We start from the raw sequence: 25129 nt of genomic DNA, 5'->3' as shown, positions 1-25129 counted from the left end.
AAAATGAACTCATTTTTTAAGATCTTACTTATTGTACCTTGTATCTTTTGCTTTGTTTTCTTTGCTTGTTTTGTTTTTGTAAGTTTATTTATTTATTTTGGAAGGGAGAACAAGCAGCGTGGGATGAGAGAAAAGGAAAGAGATTCCTAAGCAGGTTCTGTGCTGTCAGCACAGAGCCCAACGTGGGGCTCAGACTCATGAACCAGGAGATCGTGACCTGACCTGAAATGAAGAGTCTGACACTTACCCAACTGAGCCACCCAGATGCCACTTTTTTTTTTGTTTTGATTTAGAGAAAATATATTAGTTGATTCAAGATTTGGGGTACCTGGTACCTGGATGGCTCAGGTGGTTAAGCATTCAACTTCAGCTCAGGTCATGATCTCACAGTTTGTGGGTTCAAGCCCCGCATTGAGCTCTTTGCTAACATCTCAGAGCCTGGAGTCTGCTTCAGATTCTGTGTCCCCCCCCTCTCTCTGTTTCTATCTCTGTCTCTGTTTCTGTCTCTCTCAAAAATGAATAAACATTAAAAATTAAAAAAAAAAAAGAATTTGGGGCACCTGGAGGTCTTAGTTGTTTAAGTGTCTGACTCTTGATTTCAGTTCAAGCCCCACTTCCTTTTGACAGTGTGAAGTCTGGTTGGGGTTATTTCTCCCTCTCTCACTCCTTCCCCAAACACGCGCTCACTCGCTCTCACTCTCTCTCTCTCTTGCCACATGCATGTTTTCTCTCTCTCTCTCTCTTTCTCTCTCTCTCAAAACTAAATAAACTTTAAAAGAATTAGATGAAGTAGTATTATTGTTATACAATGTTAAGTTTGAATTACTATTAAAAAGATTTCCTTTCCTTGTGTCATTTGGTGTTAAGATTAAGTCTATATTTAACATCCATCTCTCATTAACTGATCATGGAACAAGATTTAGAAGTCTGAATCCAGTGAGTGGTTAGTTGTTTGCTTTCAGTACATTATAGTACAAGGTGGGCTTGCTCAGTAAATAGAATGCAAAAATATTTCAGATCCAACTTTGTTTTCCTTATTCTGCCAAAAATTGAAATGGCTGTAAGAATAAAGTAAAAGAAGTACCCCTCATTTGGCCATAAACATTACTGATTATTTTTTAATTTTCCTTATCTTCAAAGTTGTGGTTTTATAATGTTCAGAATAAAAGTAATATGTTATATATAATTAAAAATTATGTTTTTGGCCCTCTGTCATTCTACTTTGTAAACTTTATGCAAGCTCAATACCTTGTAAATAACATATCTTCCCACACACTTTTACTTTTTCTAGCCTGTATAATATGTGTTTTATTTCCTCTCAAAAGTATTTTATTACTTTGTATTTTCTGTTATAGTATAAATATACATAAATGAAGAGCTGTTTAAAGACAGCTATAATCAGAATATGTTCCCTTCATTTCTTTGTCTTTTATTTGTTCAGAAAACTACCAGCTTATCTATATGCTTTTCAGTGCTTATAACTCTGAAGTGCTAATTGAGCCAGAAATTTGCTGTTTGACCCCAGGGTTTTGCTCTTTTTTCTTCCCTAGCTACTTGTGAGAGCTTATTTAAAATTCTAAGTTCTCCCCTGGCAGCCACAGTTAGAACTTCTTTGGCCAGCTGAAAAGACTAAGAAAAATCATGCGAAGACTCAGTACCGCTTCCAGTGACCTACATTTGTAGCCAGCTTTTCAAAGATGGCATGTGCCTTATTTTCCAACAAGAAAATGAAAGATAAAATAGCGAGAATAAACCCACCTCTCTGTCACTAGCTAGTAAGAACCATTTCTGATATAACCTTAAAATAAACACAAAGTTCGCTTTGATATTTGTGCTTCACCAACATAGGAAAGGAATTTTGTCTGCAGAAAAGTAGCCTAAGTCAAACAGCAAAAAGGCCATACTCTGTGTTAGGACATTTATCTTCAGAAGGTGAAGTACATTTGGGATATGAACTTAGATTTTAATTTCTGTGATGCTACTTAACTAGCTGCAGGACTTTGCACACATCACTTAACCTTTTACATTAAGATAGAGATAGTTTCCTGGTTACCCTATTCTGGAATGCCAAATTAAACACAAAATATCAAGAGTTTTGCTTTCTAAATCTTAAAGAACTTCCTCCAGGCCTCACATTTACTTTAAAAATTTTTATTTTGAACTCCTAAAATAAATGGTTGTGCATACTTCATGGGTATTGTCATGCCCAAATGTTAAAATCTTAGAACTATTATATACCACTTTCCATTCTTTGAAAAGAAGCCACACAATGTGAGAATTAGCAATATTAAAAATAGAGTTCATTTGTCCTCTGAATACTTTTTCTGAAAACATATTCCAAAGAGAAAATATTTGATCTTTTTAGAAAGGATAAATGACTTCAAATTCTGAAAACCACAGCCATTGATACTTAAAAAAAAAATACTCCATGAAATAAAATGTTAAAAGATCCCATGAAAGAAGAAAGGCAGCACACCTTCAAGGCTCATAGATTAAATACATGGCCTCTGAAGATTTATCATGTACGAAGGGATAACTTTATTGTGTGATAACCCCAAAGAAGACAGGATGATCGCTTCAGCTAATGTTGGGGTAATTCTCTCAGTGGCCAGTGTTTCCTCCCTGAAATTTTGTTTTGTTCATCAGAAACCAACAGGCAGTACAGAATGTGGCCTTAGTTTGCCACAGCCATCTTTTTGTATTATGTTATATTAGTGAAATCAGAGTCATTCGAAATGCACTTATCGGTTTTATAAAATAGTCTTATTATAGTTTGTGTGTGTGTAGGTGTGTGTGCCTAAAAATCTGTGCTAGATTTTGAAAACAGAGTAAATGGTATTAAAGAGTTAAATTGGAGGTAGAAAACAGATCTGAGACTATGACATGAAGCATCATACCTTTATATTTCTTAAAACATTATAACAGGGTACTCTAGAATTTTTAAAACCTATTTTATGCCTTTATTCTGTTGCCTCTACTTCTCAGTACTCAATGAGCAGAAAGAGAATCACTTTTGTTCTGTTAACACCAAGTATACAACACAGAATAATGTTCAAATGTAATGAAAATAAAGTGATATCCAGTGTCATTTAGTGTACCACAATATACATACAAGAATATGTCATCAAACAAATAAAACCAGTCACATGTGTGCTCCTGAGCTAGGACTCTAACTCATCTAGACCTCTTCAATAAATACCTGATCCCATTATCAATTGTGTGATATCTTTGACATCTTATTCCCAAAACCTTAGAATACTTCTTTCCAACTTGGTAAAAATTCTGTGACTTTGATTTAATAAATAATTATTTTAAGGTTACTGTCACTATCTTAACTTTTACAATAACTATACTTATAAATGTCTAACTATACCAGGTTTTCAGAAATTATTTTAGTTTATATTCAATAAGGGCACTTCATACTTATAGGAGTTATGTAGAAATCCTTTATCAACATAAAAATCCTATAATTCAAGTTATTATTGCATAATCTCTTTGCTTAGTAGAGATTTTCATATATCCTTTTTAAGAAAACAGGTTAATATGTACCCTTATACAGTAAACATTTACTAAAGGGAATTATTTCACATAATTAAATAAACTAAAATCAATGATTAAGTGAAGAGTTTAGTCTACTTTTTAAAACATTTCCCAAAAATGTATTTTAATCAAGGTATTACAAGGACCTCATCATTTACCATTCATTTTCTTTCTATGTCTAGGGATATAGATATAAAGATATACTATCACACCCCCACACACACATATGTATACATAATATGCACATGCACATGCGCGTGTTCGTGTGCAGAAAGTCACATGTTTTTAACAATGGTAGTTAGCTAATTAGTACCTCTAGTCACTTTAACTTATATAATCTCTCTCAGTATGAGTTTGTTGATTATACAGTCAAAGCCAGATTTAACATCGATAGCATTTACTATATGAACTTTATTTTAGAAAGGAACTCGGAAAGGAAAACTCCAATTTTTATGGCTAGAAATATTGAAAGCAACAGTTGTAGCCTGTGTCTCTATAAGCAAAACACATGGAATTTTCATTTATTTTATTTAAGCTTTCTCCTTAAGAAATTTGTTTGAACTAAGGAGAATGTTTTGAAGGAATATGTATTATAGCTTTTATATTTTGGTATATGAAATATATAAATTATGTATCTAAGTTGATATATTGAAGACATTTTTGATAAAATTATCATAGGCCTCATAGAAACTTGTTCCTAAGAGCCCGACAGTTGTGTTTTTATATATGTGAACAAGTAATTATGGAAGCTTATAATATCACAATGCCAAAAAATACAGTGTATTTCCCTTTAAAGTTTTTTTAAGCCAGTACCTTGGTCAAGACTTGGAGTGCTGTTGATATTCACAGGCACATTGCTAGGACCTAAATAAAGAATTTAAAGTTGCCTGTACTTCATTTTCCCAACCTCACTGCTCGATAGCAGTAGAACTCAGGGATTAATTACATGCCTGAACTGCTTTGAAACCCTTTTATGACTGCAGCTCTTAAAAATGTGATGGTTTAAAAGGTAATATTTTGAAATAACTAGATTATAATTTGCATTTAATTAAAGGAAATATTACTTTTTTTTTTTTACTGACTTTACCCTTTCCCATTACTTCTGTATATCTCTGATGTAGACTTCCATTTCCTTCTCTTCATGTTATCCTTCTTCTTCCTTCTATCTTAGGGAAGAAAATTGAGTTTTCCCAGGCTTCTCAATATATTTCTTATTTATGTGTTAAAGAGAAATGTAATAAGGATCTGTGGAAATATATTGAAAACACTACTCTTAACCTAGTGGTTTCTATTTCTGTTTTTCAATTTATGTAGTTGATGTAGTTGTCAAATTAAAAGCATCATTTTTGTCAGTAGCTTAATTTGGGAGTTTAGTTAAAATAATATCTGTGTACCAATGTGAAAGTATTTTTCACCCTTCTTATAATATCAGTAATTTTCCTCTTTATAAATTATATATGAAAATTGCACCAAGATGCTCCCTGTACTGAATTTAATTCGGACTATGGATGGAAATAAGTTAATTCACTAGTTACTAATCTTAAAATCCATGAGTTGAGAACATTTTTATGTAACATCAGCTATATACCCACAGGCTTTTTGACTTACTCCATGTAGTCTCATTTCTGAATGCTTTTAACAATTAAAGTAACCTCTCTTTCCATATTTTTAAGTATTTAAAAAGAGATAATGTGGAGAACTTATCTTTACTAGATGGATACTCAGCCTAGTTATTTAGAGTTCTCTTGTATTTAAATTATGATAATCAGTCAATACCAGTTTTGAATTTGTTTCCCTTTCTAACTTTCAGAAAATAAATGTTCCCCAACTCCCCTGAAATCAACAAAGTAATATACTTACTGATACAATATAATATACTTACTGATACATGGATAATGCTTAAGTAGTATTAATTATACAGTTACCAAAACCTGCAAGGATCAAAAGATTTTATTTTTAAGAAGGATTTCTCATGCTGCATGGATTATGTTGCTACATAATAGCTCAGTAGTACTTCTGCTGAATTGTAAAATAGCTTATAGAGGAGTATGATGCCCATCGTTGGTGTAATGCATTGGTAATTAAGAGGGTGGGAGGTTAAGCTTCATTAACTGCTGAGGGATTGTATCTTGGGTTTTATTATGCCCTGGAGAACATAAAAAGTGAGAAGGGTCAAACTGTTGGAATCAGAGTTTGCTTGTGCATCTGCCAAAACAAAGACCACAAAATAATATACCAGTAAGCACAGAATGGCATGAATTGAAAAGGGAAGAAATATATTTACAGCATCTTATGGCTAAGGATAAATGTTTCTGCTGAAAAAAAAAAATACCCCTAATTACTGGAGTATATTTTGGTATTAGAAGTTTATAATAATTTGGTTTCATATAGGTTTTCTTTTGTAAAGTAGGATAAGCTGTTGTTTTTGTCCAAAGGTAATGCCAATTTCTTTATTCATGTTAATTTTCCAACATGATTCATCTAAGAAAGAGAAATTTTATATTTTTCATTCCTATCTTCTACATAGACCTTATGAAACTTGCTTTTTATTTTTACTTCATCCTGATCCTCGCTACCAAATGTATGGTCACTGTAAGCACTGTACTTCATAAGAGAACCAACTATATGATATTCTTTCTTTTAGGAAACAAGAGTACAACAACCATGAAATGTGTTCTGGTGGTGCTCTGGGTTAGAAATCAGAGACTGGTAATTCAAAAGTATAAGGGAGAAACTTGATCTGTGATTACAGCTGTAACTACTGAATACTTAAGAGCTTATTCTTAGTATTCTCTTATAAGACAGATTTTATCAAAACATTTAATAAACATTTTGTTTGATTAGATACAGACACTGCAACAAATCATTATAGATTGTAATAGTCATCATCTCTGATAGGGTCAAGGAGTCACCGTGAGCAGGTTAGGTGATAGCACACTTCAAAAAAAAATTTAGCGCTTACAGATGTAACAACATACTAAATACAAACTCTTACAGAATAAATTTCAGCATATTAGTAGATAAAATAATATCTGAATATTCAGGGTGCCTGGCAGGCACAGTCTGGAGCGTATGACTCTTCATCTCAAGGACATGAATTCAAGCTCCACATTTGTATGTAAAACTTCTTTAAAAGAAATCCCTTTTCCCCCCAAAATATGAGTTTTGGTATATATTTAAATAATTCATTTTTTACTTGAATTCTGAATATCAGTATTAAAACCACTAAGACCAAATTTTCATATCACAGATTTTTTTGTCAGAGGATTATATAGGATAATCTATCACTATTACCTTAGACTTGAGTTCTTGACTTCACAACACTTAAAAACCACACAACTGACTCTTAATTTGCATTGGTCAGTTTTTTATTTTCTGCAATTTTTGTTCAGATTTCTGACTAAAAGAATGATACAAATACTGAAGAGTAACCAAGTGTTCACATAGGTCTAGCTAGGTAAATTACTCGCATGACATTTATTCATACCATGTTGTGATAGAAGTTTTTTATATGTTGATGGATGCTTAAAAATGGAGATGCTAGGCACCCGGGTGGCTCAGTCAGCTAAGTGTCCTACTTCAGCTCAGGTCATGATCTCACAGTTTGTGAGTTAGAGCCCTACGTGGGGCTCTGTGCTGACAGCCTGGAGCCTGCTTCAGATTCTGTGTCTCCCTCTCTCTCTGCCCCTCCACAACTTGCACATACACGTGCTCTCTCTCTGTCTCTCTCAAAAATAAATGTTAAAATTTTTTCCAAAAAAATTGGCCCACTTACTGAAGAAACAACCATATTTTATCAAATCTGAGATGCCACTGAGCACAAGATGCATCATTTTATGTACCACTGAGACAAAAACACTGCCAAATAAACTAAAACAGAATGTGTTCTTTTAACTTATGATTTCTATTTAATTATTTTTAAGTTTTCTTAGAGTTTTTAAAAAATCATGTCACACTTGTATATAAAAAAGAAGCAAAATATGTACCTTACTCATAAAAGTTCACATCTGTATTACTATAATGAATTACTTTCTGATTTATAATCATTGACCATTACCAGTTTTTCATATAATACTATTATCTGTATCATCAAGAATACTGGTGATATGGCATTTCTTATAAGATGCTCCTCTCTTTTTCCCACATTTTTTTCTAAAACAATACCATCCGTTATGCAAGTATTTTTGTAGATGGCTTTTTTTATTTCCCAAAAAAGTATCAATGGGGGTTTTTTGGAAAACCAGAATTCATATTCTTACTTAATTTTTTAGCTGAAATATCGAAAAATTACATTTGTCCACTTACACACCAAGAATAACAACCAAGTTTGTTATTGTTTGCAGGCAATAATGACTTTCTGTTTGATATAATATCAATTGTAAATTTTACTCCAATTTCATAAATAATAACATGTGAAAAAATCATAATTAATAAAACACAGTAAATATATGCTTCAATTTTGAACCTGGGTTTTGATGTATTGGAATTACCCACCTCTCAGAAACATATTTGTCACAAATAATAATTGTCCTTGTTTACCCTAGTGCCACCAACTTAAAAATAATCCCACTTTAAAAAAATTTTTTGATGTTTATTTATTTTTGAGAGAGAGAGAGAAAGAGAGGGAAACAGAATCTGAATCAGGCTTCAGGTTCCGCACTATCAGCACAGAGCCCAATGCTGGGCCTGACCCCACGAACCGCAATATCATGTCCTAAGTGGATGTCAGATGCTTAACCTACTGAGCCACCCAGGTGTCCCAGTCTTCACTTTTAATGTACTGATGTTTTCTTGGGAATACTTCTGTGCCCCTGTGAAGTTGGAACTTAACCTATGCTTCTTAAAATGTATCTCTTAGCATGTATTTGACTCATAAGTATCATGCATTCACAAGTGTTAACCTTGCTTATTTGAAAAATATTCTACCAGGAGGAGAAATAGTGAAAAGGAAAAAAAGAACATTCTCCCTACTGTGGTTAAGAGATACTAAGGCTGATAAATCAGTAACAGGACCTTTGTTTGGTATATGTTTTTCTGGAGTTTGAAATTTTTTCTAATCTTGTGAAATACTAATAATAAAATAAGGGAAAATAATACAGTAATCAGGTTCTTCTAAGGAAGTGCTTTTATCCTTTAAAAAACATACCTTATGATGGTGCTAGAAAATTATGGAAATTTGCCTGTATTTATAAAATACATTGTTTTCCTCAGGAATTCTTCCACTGCATCTGGGATTGGATATATATATCCCATTTAAATTTATATATACATATATATATATGTATATCCCTTTTAATTTTGAGAGAAATGCTTTATTACAAAAAATTAATACAGGTGGTAGCAAAATTTTTAAACAATAATGGAATACTATTTGGCCATTAAGAAAAGAAGGAATACTGCCATTTGTGACAACATAGGTGAATCTTATGAGCGTTATGCTAAGTGAAATAAGTCAGATAGAGAAAGACAATGTATGATCTTACCTATATGTGGAATCTATGAAGTTAAACTCTTAGAAACAGAGAACAGATTGGTGGTTCCAAGAGGTGAGGGTAGGGGAAATGGGTGACTGTGGACAAAAGGTACAAACTTTCGAGTATAAGATAAGTAAGTCATGAGGATCTAATGCACAGCTTGGTGACTAGAGTTAACAATACTATACTGTATATCTAAGAGAGTAGATTTTAAAATTCTCATCACAAGAAAAAAAAACTTATAATAAGTTAGGTGATGGATATTAACTAAACTTATCGTCATCATTTTATAGTATATACATATATTAAATCATTATTTTGTATACATTAAGCTAATTCAATGTTATATGTCAGTTCTATTTCAATAAAACTGGGAGGAGATTGCTGGTAAGAGAATTAAAAGCAGAATAAGAACATGAAGTGCTAGATATGAAAAAAAGGAAGATACTAAAAATGTTTCATGATACTGAGCAACTGAGGGAATGTAAGAAATGAAATCTATTTTCCTTTCCTCTTGTAGAAGTTTAGTTGAGTGACATAAAATGGCATTTCATTTCCAAAGGGCCCAATTATATGATCTGATTCAGTAAAATAGTTATGTAATTTTAAATTTAAATGTGTTTCAACTTATAAAATAAACTGTTGAACAGAGTATTAAAGATTCAATTAGTTAGAGAATTTGAGTTGTTGTAATTATTGATAGTGTACAAGTAAGTTAGATAACAGGTTGAGTAACAGGTTAGATAACAGAGAGAGAGAAAGAGAGAGACAGAGAGAGAGAATATCCCAAGCACAGGCTCCATGCTTGGAATGGAGTCTGATGCGGGCCTTGATCTCACAACCTGAGCCTAAATCAAGTCAGATGCTTAGCTGACAGAGCCTCCTGGGCACCCCCGTGGTTCCTTTTTCACATTTTGAAGAATGTGTCTTCCATAGTGACTGTACCAGTTTACATTTCCACCACCAATGCACAGTGGTTCCTTTTTCTCCACATCCTTACCAACTTATATCTCTTGTGTTTTTGATGACAGCAATTCTCATGGATATGTAAAATAAAATAAACCTTTTATTTTCTGGTTGATAGGAGATATATTTGTATTTTGTTATTAAGATATTACTAATTTTTTTAATAATTTCTACTTTATTGGATTCTTTTTTTAATGGCTGAATTATATCTTCAAATACTTTTTTTAAGAAAAGGTTTGTGGGAGGTAAGCTTTAAATATTACATGCTTTTAAAAAATGAGTATAGTTTGCACTTATACTTAATGGACGATTTTCTTCACAGAGATTTCTAGGTTCAGCATCAGTTTTCCTCATATCTTGTTCCATTGTCTTCTGAAGTCTAGGGTTGCTGAGACCATCTGCTACTCATCTATTTCTTTTTCATTTATAAGTAGCATGTTTCCTCCCCTTTTAAAGCTTTCAGGCTTCTACCTTTAACCCTCAAATTGTAAAAAGCCATAACAATATATATTTTTTTAAATTTCTGTCCTTGACGGAATGTATTAAATAAGCAAACACCACCAACAAGCAAAACAAGTACTACAATGTAAAAACATTAAAAAAAAGAAAACCCTCTCACATGCATAAATGAAAGATTGCACACAAAGAACTCACATCTTTTCAAGCTTCAATAGTAAATATTCTGCTCCTATGTATTAAATACTGCATGGTTTGCCCAAGCTAAGATGAAACCACATCATAAATCAATAAGCATTTTGCATTTTCTTTCATTATCTACTCAAAGTCATGCCTACTGCACCTCTAAACATTTCATTAAATCCAATGATACAGCAAACACTATTTTTAATGGTTCTTCTTTCCATTCAACTAGTTTAATTCTTCATACATCTTTCCAAGTTGTAAAACTATGTCAATTCCATAATTATTTAAAAACTTTGATATTTTTCAATTAAATTTTGATTATGTAAGTAATTCACAACTAGTATACATTGTCTTTTCTACAAGTTACATCACAAATAAAGCTCAACTCATATCTTCCAAATTTCATTTAAACTCCTTCTCTCACTCTCAAAGGAGTTAACTGCTGTTAGGGGTTTGGTGTGAGTTCTTCCAAACAAAAAATACATACATACACATATATGTAATCAGTCATTTTTGTTTTGTGCATATTATTTTCTTTTCATTAGCTTTATTGACATATAATTTATATATGATAAAATTTACCAATTTTATGTACAATTTGAGTAAATATGATAAACGTATACAGTAGTGTAACCACCACAGTCATGCACAGAACATTCCATCACCTCAGATCTGTGCCTATTTGTAGTCACTCTCCTCTTCCCACCACTTAGCTGTGAGAACTTAACATAATGTTTTTCAGATTAACCTTGTTTTTAGGTGTATCAATAGAGTTGATTCCTTTTACTGCTTTTATTAGCCATTCACTAGTATCATCATGATGGACATTTGAGTGGTTTTCACTCTTTGACTATTAAATGAAGTTGCTATGACTATCCATGTATACATCTCTATATGGACATATGTTGTTATTTCTCTTGGGTAAATACCCAGGAGACGCATTACTGGGTCATACTGAGAGTGAATGTTCAATTCTTAGTTATTTCCAAACTCTTTATTAAAGCAGCTGTGCAATTCTGCATTCCTATCAGAAATATATGTGACTTCTAATTGCCTCTTTCCTTTGTAACACTTGTTCTCATTTTTTAAGTTTTATTTGAACAATTCTAGTGCTCCCTAGTGATATTTCAGTGTGCTCTTAATTTGCGTTTCATGAATCACTAATAGTGTTGAGCATCTTTTCATGTGTCTGTTTGCTATCCATGTATCTTTTATTGATGTGTCTGCTCAGTTTTTGTCCTATTCAATTGTATTTCATCATTGATTTGTATTTTGGTTACAAGTCCTTTATCAGATATGTGTGTGGCAAATATTTTTTCCCAGTATTTGGCTTGACTCTTTGTTTTCTTAGCAGTGTCTTTTGAAAAGCATTATTTATTACTTTTATCAAGTTCAATGCCACAGTTTTTTATTTTATAATGTCACCCTATATTTTTGTCCTATTTAAGAAATATTTGCACACTTTTCTTTAAAGGACAAGATATTTTTGGCTTTGCAGGCCATATGGTCTGTGTTGTAACTGCTTGATTCTGATATTGTAACAATAAATAGCCATAGATAATTCTTAAGCAAATTCCAGTGAAATTCTATAATTGTATTTGGCCCACAGGCCATAATTTGTTGACCCCCAGTATACCCTCGTGTCACTAAAGTTTTCTCCTTTCTTGTTTTCTGAGAATTGTTCTCATCCTTTATTTTCTGTTCCATTGACCCATGTGTCTGTCTTATATGGACTTCATCATTCTGTTTTTATAATGTCTTAAAATCAGGTATTCTTAAGTCCTCCAATTTTCTTCCTTTGCAAAATTGTTTGGTCTATTTTACAGCTTTTGCACTTCATATAAATTCTAAATTAAACTTGTCAGTTTATGTGAAAAAGTTGGGTAGAATTGTTCTTTTTCTTCCCCGGTTATTTTTTTCCCCTCAGTCCTTTGTTTTTGGTAGTTTCTGTTGCTATCTTCAAATTCCTTAATCTATGGTTTGTTCACATCGTCTCTCCATATTGTTATGAACTTAATTTCTTTTGTTCATTATATGTTATTTTAATGAAATTTTTGTTTGTAAAGAGTTTCTAACCACTGCTAAGATAAATTACACTTTCATTTCTATCATGTAAATGTTATTGGATATCCAAAATGTACAAGTTACTACTTTTTCAGCAAAGGAGACAGCAGCACTAAAGCTTGGAGGTAGAAACCTCAGGGCTTCCTGAGTCAGCACACACTGTCCATTTTGAAAATAATTTGAAAAAAGTTCAAAAGGTAGTAATAACTTCTTTGTGAACAATTTATAGTGTTAACTGGGAGTTCTGTGAATACATTCTGTCAGGATCAAAGAGAAATTAACTAGTCTTGAATGAATGAAAAAATAACTGCAGAGAAAACAGGGAGCAGGAGGACATAAGAGAAAAGGAGAAAAGAATGAAGGAGGGTAGCCTGATTGAGTATACTTTGAGTTTGACATGCAGTTGAATATTCAGATAGAATACCCAGAAACCACTCAAAGCATTAGACCCAGAAACTAGGGAACAATTGAAAATAGAGATTTGCTAGCCATCATTTCTTTCTCCATCAAGTATTTATTAAATGCCCACTCTGCGCCGCAAACTATGTTATGGACTGAATATTTTTGTCCTCCCCCTCAAATTTATGTCCTTCTAGCCTAACAGCTCCAAAAGTTATTCCGTCATCAAGTCTAAACTCTCATCTGTCATCTAAATCAGGTATTGATGTGACTGAGGTGTGATCCATTCTGAAGCAAAATTCTTCTCTGGCTATGAATCTGTGAACCTGGTAAACCAGACAAATTATGGACTTCTAAATATAACATAGAACAGATATAGGACAAACATTCTCACTCCAAAAAGGAGAAATCAGAGGGAAGAAAAGTCGATGGACTCTACGCAAGTCCAAAATTTAGCAAGGCAAATTCCACTAGATCTTACAGCCTGTGAATAAACTTCCTTGGATCCATTCTCTGCCTTGTAGGCCCACTGGGGTGGCAGCATCACACCCCTTCAGCCGGCCAGGACACCACCCACATGGCTCTGTGGGGCTGTAGTCTTGCCTTTTGAAACCGAGATGGAGGCAGCCATGTCTCCCAGGCTTGCGTCCCTGGGCCTGTGGTAGGAGTAGCAGCGCTGATCATCTTTGAATCACTTTGGGTTCTTCCTCCTTGGTCAAGTCCGTAAAATCCTAGAAGTCCAACTGCCTTCCTGTGTTCCATTCTGCTTTGTCCCCTGTAGTTCAAACTGGCAGTGTCTCTGCTGGTATACTGTCTCTCTTCCTGGCTTCTGTTGAGATGACTGATTAAGTCCATGAATCACACCCACATCTCTTAATCAGCCGTACATTTAGTGTTCTCTTTAGAACAAGGTTTTTCATTTTTTGAAATATGCATAGATGAAAAATTTCTCAAATCTTCAAATTCTAGTTCTTTTTGCTTAACAATTCCTTGCTTAATTAATTTCTATCATTTTGCATTAACTATAAGCAGTCAGAAGGAACCAAATCATGCTTTCAAAACTTTGTTTAGAAATCTTCTCAGCTAAACCCTGGAAGTCCTGCATTTCCCAGAATACTAGAACACAGCTCAGCCAAATCTTTTGCTACTATGTAACAAGAAGTGCCTGTTTTTCAGTATGAAGTAATATGTTCCTTATTTTCATCAGAGATCTACTGTAATCGCTCTTAACATGCATCTCAAAATTTTTTCAGCCTATTTCAAAGCCATTTTAACATTTTTAGGTAGTTGTTAGAACCATACCTCATCTAAGTAAGCTTGGGCTCATAATGGAACATCATAGACTAGGTGGCTTAAACTGTTGAAATTTATTATCTTACGGTCTGGAGGCTGGAAAGGCCAAGATTAAGGTGTTGGCCAGTTTAGTTCCTGGGGAGAACTTCCCAGCTTGTAGATGACTCCTAATGTGTCCAAGTAGAGACCTCTGTCCTTCTACTCCAAAAGAACTGCTTGCCCTCTAGGCAGTCCAACACAGTTATTTTCTTGCACTTTCCTTCATCATCCTAAGATTTGCTCTGACTTTGTTGCTACTAGAGTACATCCTCTAATAAGTTGAGAGTGAGTAGAGATAGAAGTGTGAGGTGGTAGAGATTTTTAAACTTTGAATGACTGAACTTGTCTTAATTTCACCCTCAAATTTAACATCCCTTTGGTTAAATATAGAATAGTAGGCTGAAAATAACTCTCCCTCTGAAAAACCCAAAGTCTAGAAGCTTTTCAGATACTTTCTTTTTTCCCTCTTGTTCTGGAATATCAGAATTATATGCTTTGGTATATGTCTACTTTCATTCATAGTGTTAATACTCAGAATTTTGAATCTGTTATCTCCCAGTTTTCAGTTCTGGAAATTTCTCTTAGATTATTTCTTTGATGTTTTCCTCTGTTGTCTATGTTTCTCTAAGAAATCCTATTATGGTGTCAACCTCCTGGGCTAATTCTCTAAATATTTTCTTTTCTCTCTCATTTTGTATCTTTTTAAGAGGTAGTATTGCATAATTGTTAAGAGACTGAGTGATAGAATAAGGCTGTCCATTATGAATCCTTACTCTGCCATTTACTTTCTTTGTGACCTTCAACAAGTTAATTAAATTTTATGCTCGTGTCTTCATCTATAAAGTTGTCTTAATAGTGCATACTTCTTAAGATTGTTTAAGGATTAAATATGTTAATTATATAAAGTGCTTAGAATAGTACTTTTGGAAGTGTATTTTTAAAGCACTTTAAAACATGTTAGCTGCTATGTTTTGTTTTTTAGTTATCATTACTGTCATTCTTATCATTATTATTTCTTTATACTGAATGATTTGACCCACTTGATATTCTTGAACTTCTGGTCTTTTTTTTTTTTTTATCTCTCCTATTACACTTTTAATTTCTAGAAGTTCAGGCATTTTTATTATTTCCTTTTACTGAAGTGTTTTCTTTTTTATATACCATCTCATATAATAAATATTACTTTTTGTTCCTTTTGAAGGTTTTTTCTGTCTCCTGCATTGTTTCTATTTCGCTTGGTCTTTGAATTCCATATTAGATGCTTTATTCAAATATCTGATAATTCTTGACTATCTTTTAATATTGAAGAGTGAGGAACTGGAAGTACTATCTATTTGGGTACATAACTTGTGGTGTGATAGGTTTACTGTAAGTTTAGCTAGTGGTATTTCTGTAAAGGCCATTTCCTTTTATTTTGTCAAGTTTTCCAGGGAGGATTCCTCTAATCTCCTGGTCTCTTGCCTTTTCTTCTTAAGGATGGCTTCTGGCCTTGTGAGAGCCTAGCAGTGGGAGCCAACTGTATACATGGGGGGGGGGGCGGATATCTCACCCTTCTATAGGAAGACGTTCAATAAGTTACCCTGTCTACAACATATCTCACTGGTGCCCTCTATTGTATTCCTAGTTCCAGAGCTTGTCTGATTTGACCTCTCCATTTCTCTTACACAGTGGAGGAGGAGGAGTATCCTGGCTCTTAGTAGAAAGTGAAGGACCCGAGGGGTCTTAATTTTTCTTTTAAAGATTTTCAACCATTGCTTCTGCTTTGACACAAAAATATTTCTCCTTGCTTGCTGAAATTACTGGTCACTTCTGCAAATATGACAGTTGCTAAGATTTGTTAAAGCCAAGTAGTAGACACTGTAGTGTTTATCATATTATTCTTCATCATATACTGTGTTATATATCCTATAGAGAAAATAATACTTTGAGATCTAAAAAGTTAATGTTATAAACAACATTTATCGTAGCAGTCTCAGACTGCAAACAACCTAAAGATCCAACAGTGGGAAATGATAAACAGAATTTTAATTAAGCCATATAACATAATATATAGCCATTGAAAATCTTAATTTTGAAATGTGGGAATGTTTGTAATAGGATGTTAAAAATGTAGAATACAAATAATATACATTATAATGTGTATAACAGTCAATATATTTTATACACACACACACACACACACACACACACACACACACATATAAAAGGCTGAAGAGAAATACTCAGATATGTTCAGAGTTATTATTCCTGCGTGGTAGGTTAATAGGTGATTGATTACTTTTTTATATGTTTCAGTATTTTATAATTTTCTTTGTTGAACATTTACCACTTTTAAAATCAATTGCTGTCTAATAAATCCTGATTTTTAGAAGGATAATTGGGTACTTTATTTTTCATGGTGAAGAGCTGGTTCTTTTTTTTAAGATTTTATTTTAATTCCAGTTAGTAAACTAATAGTGTTATGTATGTTTCAGGTGTACGATACAGTGTCAGCAATTTCTTACAGCACCCAATGCTCATCACAAGTGCACTCCTGAATCCCCATCACCTATTTACCTATCCCCTGGGGTAAAAATATAGTAAAATACTGTTAAAAATGTTTTTGTAGGTGACATAAGGTAAGAAAAAGCATAGGAAGGACAAGGAGGCATATAACATGTTTAGACACTGAAAAGTAAAATAATCTCCTGGTTTTAATTTTAAAAAATTAAGTTATGGTTCTTTAATATCCTACTGGATATAAGTGTAAAGTATGCAACTGACAGTTACAAAACCTCACACAGTAAATAATTTAAATTGCTGGATGAATAAATAAATAAAAATTTCCATTTTCTAGTCCTGCACCAGCCAATAAAATTTTCTGTGATGTCGGAAATGTCATCCACCTACACCACCCAAGGAGTAGCTATTAGCCATATGTGTCTATAAAGCATTTGAAATATTTGTGGTTGAGGCACTGAATTTATCATTTTGTTTAATTTTAATTAGTAAAAACTTAACCACATGTGGATAGGCATGAGTATACTGAATAACATACTTTAGACCAGTGGTTTTGTAAATAATCCTATGTCTTAGTATCTGATTAACAAAAATAATTTAGATGTTTTAACTGATTTCTAGTATTTTTTAATGCAGAAAAAGACAATTGAGAAAAGATAATTACACATGCCTGAAGTAAATAGACTTTACAAGGTAGATATAAATTCATTAAATTAAAATTTTTATAATATCTTATTTAAAGTTTACTTTATTCCTCATTTAAGAAATAAAATTAGTGGTTCTTCACCCTGAGGATAGGGTTATGGAGCAGGAGTAAAGGTTAAGAATATTAGAATCTTCAAACTTTTTTTTAATGTTTATTTATTTTGAGAAAGAAAAAGAGCAATATCTATGTAGTGCTAAGCTAATAACTAAACTAATAGCAATATCTACCTAGTGCATAGTTGATTTAGTAACAAATCAACTCAGTTATTAGCTAATAACATAAGCTTATATGTGTATATATGTAGTACACACACACGCATACACCCAAAGCATTGGTTGGGTATAGAAGTATTTGGAAATATAATCCATGTATTTACTTCATCACTGAGAGCCTAATTGACTAGCCTATGTAAAGCAGCAACTCCTCCCATTATTCTATATTTCTTCCCTCTTTTTTCTTCAGATTCATATTACTCTCCTTCTAGAATGTACCTCCATGAAGGCAAGTGGTTTATTTTGCTCACTGCTTCATCCCTTGTACCTTCCTGGAACTGCTTAAATGAGCACAGGTATCAATTTTTAAAAACTCAAGAATGACAGGACTGTGGTAAAAAGCTCCATGGTGGATCCATTTCAACAAAAACCTAAACTAAACAACTCTGTATCTGGTTGCAGACAAGAATATAAATCTATAAACCTTGATGTTATAAAAATAATAGGGGAAAAGCCCTACATGCTAATTTCCTCATTTTTTTATAGGAAAGAAGGAAAGAAGAAGAACTGATTTCATTGAAAACTGAAACACATAGAAAGCAACATAGGGACTCCAATATCTTATGTGCTTCATATCACACTTCTAATCCTAGATGAGAATGTATTGGGAAATAATCTCAGTCAAAGTAAAGAATCATTGATGAGTTCAACAATGCTTTCAATTTTATTTCATTTTTGTGTTCTTTCATAAATTAAAATGTTAATTTTCAACTACTAATAGTATTTTATTACATGTTATTTTTTTGGAAATATTTTGTCTAACATATCCATATATATACATAAGTTTATGCTGCAAATGTGGCTTACTTAATGATTATTGTGGGAAAGGTTGGCCTTTTCATTCTTTAATTTGATACCTTTGTCATAGCTATTTTTCTTTTATAATTTCTGTTGATATGTCTTGAAGTTCATTTGTGTTTTTCCTGAAATGTCTAATCTGCTGCTCCTTCTTTCCAGTGTGTTTTAAAACTCTCAGATGTTGAAGTTTTCATCTCTAGAGGTACATTTAGGTCTTTTAATAATATATCTTTCATATCTGTATATGCTCAATCTTTTTTGAACACATGGACTATAACCATAATTGTTTTTTGTCTTAGTCTGATTATATTTGTATCATTGCTGCATCTCCTTATCATGGGTCCTATTTCCTGTTCCTTTTTCATGCCTGGTAATTTTTTTTTTTTATTGGCTCCAGATATTGTGAATTTTAACATGTGCAGTGCTGGATATTTTACATTCCTGCTAACATTCTTGAGCTCATTGCTGGGATTCAGTAAAGTTACTTGGAAACACTTTGATCACTTTGAGGCTTGCTTTGAGCTTTGTCAGGTGGGATCAGCACAGCTTTTGTTGAAAAGCTGATTTTGCTTCTCTCCTTAAAACCTTCTGAATTACAAGGTTTCTCCACTCTGGTTGGTGAGACCATGGACTTTTCTGGTTCTATGTGAGCTGCCGAAATCATTCAGCTTGTTCCTTGTGAGTGGTCCTTTCACCAGATTTGGGTAGTTTGTCCATGTGCTGATCAGTACTCAAGAATTTTCCTCTACAGATCTCTGGAGCTCTCTCTCTCTGTGCTCCTGTCTTCCCCTGCAGTTAGCCATGCGGCCTCCTTGAACTCTTAGCATACTTCACCTCAGGAACACTATTAGCTTCTTCCTCTCTGCATTCAGCACTAGGTATTTCCTCCTTTTTTAAAATTCAAGTTATATAATTATCATACAATATTTTAATCTTATTTTTAGGTATACAATATAATGATTCAAAAATCTATACATTGCCTAGTATTGCCAACTCAAAATATGTGGCTCTGAGTAGCGGTTAAGGCAATTATTTGACTGAATTCTCTTAATCAAATGTTTATTAAGTTTTTAACTTAGAAGGAGGCATCATTCCTTACATTTCACATTCTTTACTGATGTATTCATTACAAAAACCCTATGAAATGAATACTGTTATCTCTATATTTCACATGATCAATAAAGATATAGAGAGGTCCAATAGGTGGTCAAGGTAACCATGACACAGCTACTAGAGTATAAAGTCAAGATTTGGACCTAAACAATCTAGTTATAAAATTCAAATTCATAACCACTATACTGTATTGTACTATATGCCTCGCAAACATTTATTTCCATTAGAAGAAGTTATTTTATATCTTGTAAGATACTAATGCTTTGCTAGGAATGATGGATTCAGAGTTAAATGATAATAACTAGTCTAATACTAGCATAAATTAAAGTGTGGATCTGTTTGGAGGTCTTTTAATAGATAACTAAAATAAATGATCATTAATGTATTTTCCAGCTGATTAGTTGACATGATTCTAAATATAAATAAATTTAATCTTGCAGGTTAAAAGTTGCAATTTAGACTAATTTATGACATAACACAAGATTTGTTTACTAATCCAGCCCCCCACATTATCTTTATGATTTCAGCTAATAAAAAAGGCAACAATTGCATGTGCTTTGCTTCTCCAAGAAAGTTATGTACTTTTTTCTTTGCATTGTTTCTGTAGTGCCTCTTTACACACACACACACACACACACACACACACACACACACACACACACACACGTTTTCAACATTTTTTATAGCTGTTCCTCCCTGGGCCAGCTTCCAAAAAAGAAAAGATAAAATTGGACTTCAATACCTCTTCTGTTAATGAGATTTTAAATCTGTTTTCATTGTTAAGAGAAGCACAAGGTTTGCATTTACAAAACTAACATTTGATAAGGACAAAATAAATGTCTGCATTCTTCGTTGTATTCTTAGTCTGTATTCACTCATTTTGGTAAATGAGTTTTTTGGCATTCTAGTATTACAAACCTGTAAACAGATTGCACACATGTTTTATTTTTACCTTGTGGGAAACATAACAGTAATTAAATGTAATACATAAATGCTAATTCCAGACTTTGTGTGTATATATATGTATGTATATGTATATATATACACATATATATATGTGTGTGTGTGTTTATATATACATATTTCTTGTGGCAATAGCATTTGGCTTTTCATAGTGTAAAAATTTGAATATTTTCTTTAAATTCTACTTCATTGATAAAAAAATTAAACTTCACAATATTATATATACAATATTTCCTCTGTTTTAGAAATAGCTATATTGTCATGATTTTGTGTTTGAATCATTTTTAAGACATCAAGGCATTGGAAAGTTCTAGTATTGCTAATATTATCATTTAAGAAAATTGTCACATTTTTAAATCACAGATGCTCAATAATGTGTCATTCTCTTTTCTTAGGAACTTCCTGCACCATTACTTGATGATAATGGTAAAAAAGATTTTGATGAAGATATGCGTAATATTAAAACATCAGATTCTAACATTAAGATGAAAATAGCTTGGCGTTACCAGTTATTACCCCAGATGGAGGCAAGTCAACATATAAACTTTTCTAAAATTTGTAAATGTAAATGTACTTGTTTTCATTTTATAGACTCTTTTGTGGTATACCTGTTATTCTTTAAATACATTACAATGTATATTTGCTCATTTAAATGACTAGTATTTTATTTGTAGAGTATTTTATCAAGATGTTATTTCTTAAAAATAAAATTATGGAGGGGCACCTGGGTGGCTCAGTTGGTTAAGCCTCCGACTTTGGCTCAGGTCAGATCTCACATTTGTGGGTTCGAGCCCCGCGTCGGGGTCTGTGCTGACAGCCAGCTCAGAGCCTGGAGCCTGCTTCCAGTTCTGTGTCTCCTTCTCTCTCTGACCCTCCCCCGATCGTGCTCTGTCTCTCTCAGTATCAAAAATAAATAAAAAAAACATTAAAAAAATAAAATAAAATTATGGAAAAAATTTTTTTTACCAAAACAGATTTCATTTCTTTTATAATCTAAATGTAGAATCTTTTATTCTAGGGTTGCAAGCCAGAGTAAGTAAATTCATTAAGCTATTCTACCCAGCTTGATTACCTATAAAAATTCAGTGTAGATAGACTCAGAGATAGGAAGTGAAGGGTATTTTTTGAGAAAACAGATGTCAGTAAGTCTGCCCACTAAAGCTTATGAACTCTGCTCCTAGGGAAGGCTCTGTTCATTATTAGTTTCTTCTTTGATTGTTTACTCCAGTCTTCAGAACACTTTAATGGCTACCACCCATTATCATATTGGTAGAAAAGAAAGAAATTCTAATACGAGACATAGTACCCATAGCCCACCCTTCCTTATTCTTCCACATTGACTGTTACCTTCCCCAAGAACAAAAATATGTTTATAACACTCCTTCATTGCAAATGCAGAATTTGGTATACTGTTTCCATTGCCTCCTTCTAAACGCATGGCAGACTCTCAATCATACTATCCTTCTACCAAACTTAGACAAAGCCTTAGTATTCTCTGCAATATTCTGGGTCGTCACTACCAGTGAATATGTAAGATGATACCTTTTTGACATTAACAGCCAGAAATATGAAATATACACTTCTTGAGATTATATATATATATATATATATATATATATATACAACCTAATCCAAATGTACCTTTTAGTCTCCTCCTATGTGATTATAAAACACTATATTCACCTGTCCTATGAGAGTTGCTCTTTATAAATTGCTTATATTTATAAATTTGTGTTTGTAATAGTTTTCACTTTCTTATTCACCAACTCAGCCTTCTCCAAGTGCAAACGTTACTAGTCTGACAGCTTTCCATACATAATTATCTAATTTCTTATTTTTGTGTCCATAGCCCTTCTTGTGTTTTAAAGTACTTCTAACATTAATTTATAGGTCATTGTTGGTATCACTGTCTTGGTGTCCACCAGACAGAATTCTCTATGAGAGCAGAGAGCATGTTTTATTTTCTCTTATATCTCCATCATCTGTATTAATGCCCAGATAATAAGTATTTGGTATTTGATAAATGTATTCATTCATTCAGCAAATATGAAGTATCAACTATGTGCTAAGTATAAAATATGGTATAATAAATACATATTAAGCAATGATAAATTGTTCTAATTTAGATGGAAAAGCTGAATAGATTTTAAGCATGATTTACATGACTGTGAACAAACTACACACTGAAGCAAGGGTGTTTGAACTATTTGACAGCATATTTTTAATAGCAAAAGATTAGAAAGAACCTAAATGTCCATCAGTAAGTACCTAGTTAAATAAGCTATATACCATATAAACTATATACCATATGAATAATCATATACCATAATATGTGTATTATACATATAGTATATGTGTATGGTATATGTGTATTGTAGGATACCATATACTTGTATTAAAAAATAAAGGGAGGCCCTATGTAGTCAGTTGTTGCAGACATGGCCTAGCTCAGAACTGGGTATAAGAGGCCTGAATAAATATAGTTATTCTGCTTAGGAAAATGTGAGTAGAGTGATAAAGATTAAAATAGACAAGTAGTTTAGGACTATCACTTGAGAAGCCTAATGGCAAAGAACTTCATTCATGTCTTTGAGCTGGCAGTTTCACTTAAGTTACTGGGCTTAAAAGTGACTCTTTTGTAAAGAATGACTATATTCTAATTTTTCTAGTAGTATGTTCTAAAAGAATCTGTAATGAACAAAAGCTTTAAGTTAAATTCAGCTTTCCTGTAAAGACAATCTCATTTACTTACTTTATTTTACTCTTATCTCAATTATATTTTGTTTTTTCACTGGTCACTAACATTCTTCACTTGAAATTATAACTAAAGATGGACATGACTGAAACCTAAAGCTTTGCTTTTATTTTTTTACCGCTTGTTACAAAATCTGTTTAAAATTGGGGCAAGGGGAGGCTGGATGGCTGTCGGTTAAGCATCCGACTCTTGATTTTGGCTCAGGTCATGATCTCATGGTTCATAGGTTCCAGGCTGTGCTGATCACCTGGACTCTGCTTGGGAATCTCCCTCTCTCTCCTTCTGCCTCGTCTGTCCCTCCTCTCTCCTTTAAAACAAAAAAAACATAAGCCTCATGGTGAGTTTTCAAGGTTACAGTTTTTTTTTAAATTGTGCTCTTCAGGGCGCCTGGGTGGCTCAGTCAGTTAAGCATCCAGCTTCAGCTCAGGTCATAATCTCACGGTTTACGGGTTTGAGCCCCATGTCAGGCTCTGTGCTGACAGCTAGCCTGTCTTCAGATTCTGTATCTCCCTCTCTCTCTGACCCTCCCCTGCTTACGCTGTCTCTCTGTGTCTCTCAAAAATAAATAAAATACATTTAAAAAAATCTTTTTTAATTGTGTTCTTCTTACATGGAACTTTCCTAGATGACTTCCTCTCCCATTTTCTTGAGTTCTCCACTAAAATATAATTTTATTAGGAATATATTCTTTTCTCATTCTCTATTAAATAAAATCATTCTCTCACTGTTATCTTCTTTCAAGGTCTTATTTTTCTCCAGGGCACTTACCATCACCTAACAGATAGTATTATCTCTGTCTTCCTACTAGTATGTCAGCTTAGTGGAAGGAAGGGATTTTGAACATCTGGTTTACTGGCATGTAGTGGGTGTTCACTAGTTATTTGCTGAATACATGAGTGAATGACTTATATAGTATGTGAATTAAAATGCAAAAGTGAGTTAGGTTGCATTAATATAAACAAAAAAATGGCCTCTTTCAAATTTACTGTCAATGGTCAAATTTAAATTTCTTAGAGTTTATAAAGGAGCTCTATCAAGTTTACAAAATAGAGTCATCTTCTTTGCTTTTCTTTGAAATGTCACCAGGATGTGTATTTTCTTGTCACAGAAATTTTGTATAGAGGATTTGCAAGATTAATAGACTTTGGTCATCAGTTATCATCTACTTTATAAATCCAGATTTTACTTTGCCATTAATAGTTTAAAAACAACAACAAAACCCTGGATTTTACCTGGGACAAAATATAGTTAACACTAGTATAAGTATAGATTAAACAAGTAGTCCAAAAACAGCTGTGTCATTTATCAGAGATGCCTTTTAATGTAAGTTGCCACCAAATTCTAAGAGTGTAGTCACATTTCCACTTAGGAAATGCAAAAAATAAAAAGATAAGAATATGTATGCCTAAATCAGTAACAGTAGCTCAGTAAAGCATAAAACAATGCTTCTTCCAGTTGGAGGGCTGTGTGGCTTTAAAAAGCCCCCCTTATCTTGTTCTGTGATTTTGATCCTCTCTCTTAGGTAGACATGCTCTTTTTTTCCCCTGTCCAATCAACAAATCCTTTTCCCTTTTCACCCTAAGAATTGGTAGCTTACAGGATATGC

At 33.0% G+C, this 25129-nt stretch overlaps 1 protein-coding gene across 2 annotated transcripts in view; it reads left to right on the top strand.

Annotated features, from left to right (window-relative positions):
• Positions 1–25129, top strand: part of ELP4 (elongator acetyltransferase complex subunit 4) — a 238494-nt gene that overhangs the window by 36848 nt on the left and 176517 nt on the right. For both annotated transcript variants that reach the window (XM_029914792.1, XM_029914791.1), the window contains exon 4: positions 21164–21295. In XM_029914792.1, coding sequence (XP_029770652.1) covers positions 21164–21295 — 132 coding nt within the window. The remainder of the gene's footprint in view (positions 1–21163; positions 21296–25129) is intronic.

The sequence above is a fragment of the Suricata suricatta genome, chromosome 11, assembly GCF_006229205.1.
Source record: "Suricata suricatta isolate VVHF042 chromosome 11, meerkat_22Aug2017_6uvM2_HiC, whole genome shotgun sequence".
NCBI lineage: Eukaryota > Metazoa > Chordata > Mammalia > Carnivora > Herpestidae > Suricata > Suricata suricatta.
The sequence above is the reverse complement of the archived record's forward strand: the minus strand, read 5'-3'. Positions and strand labels throughout refer to the sequence as shown.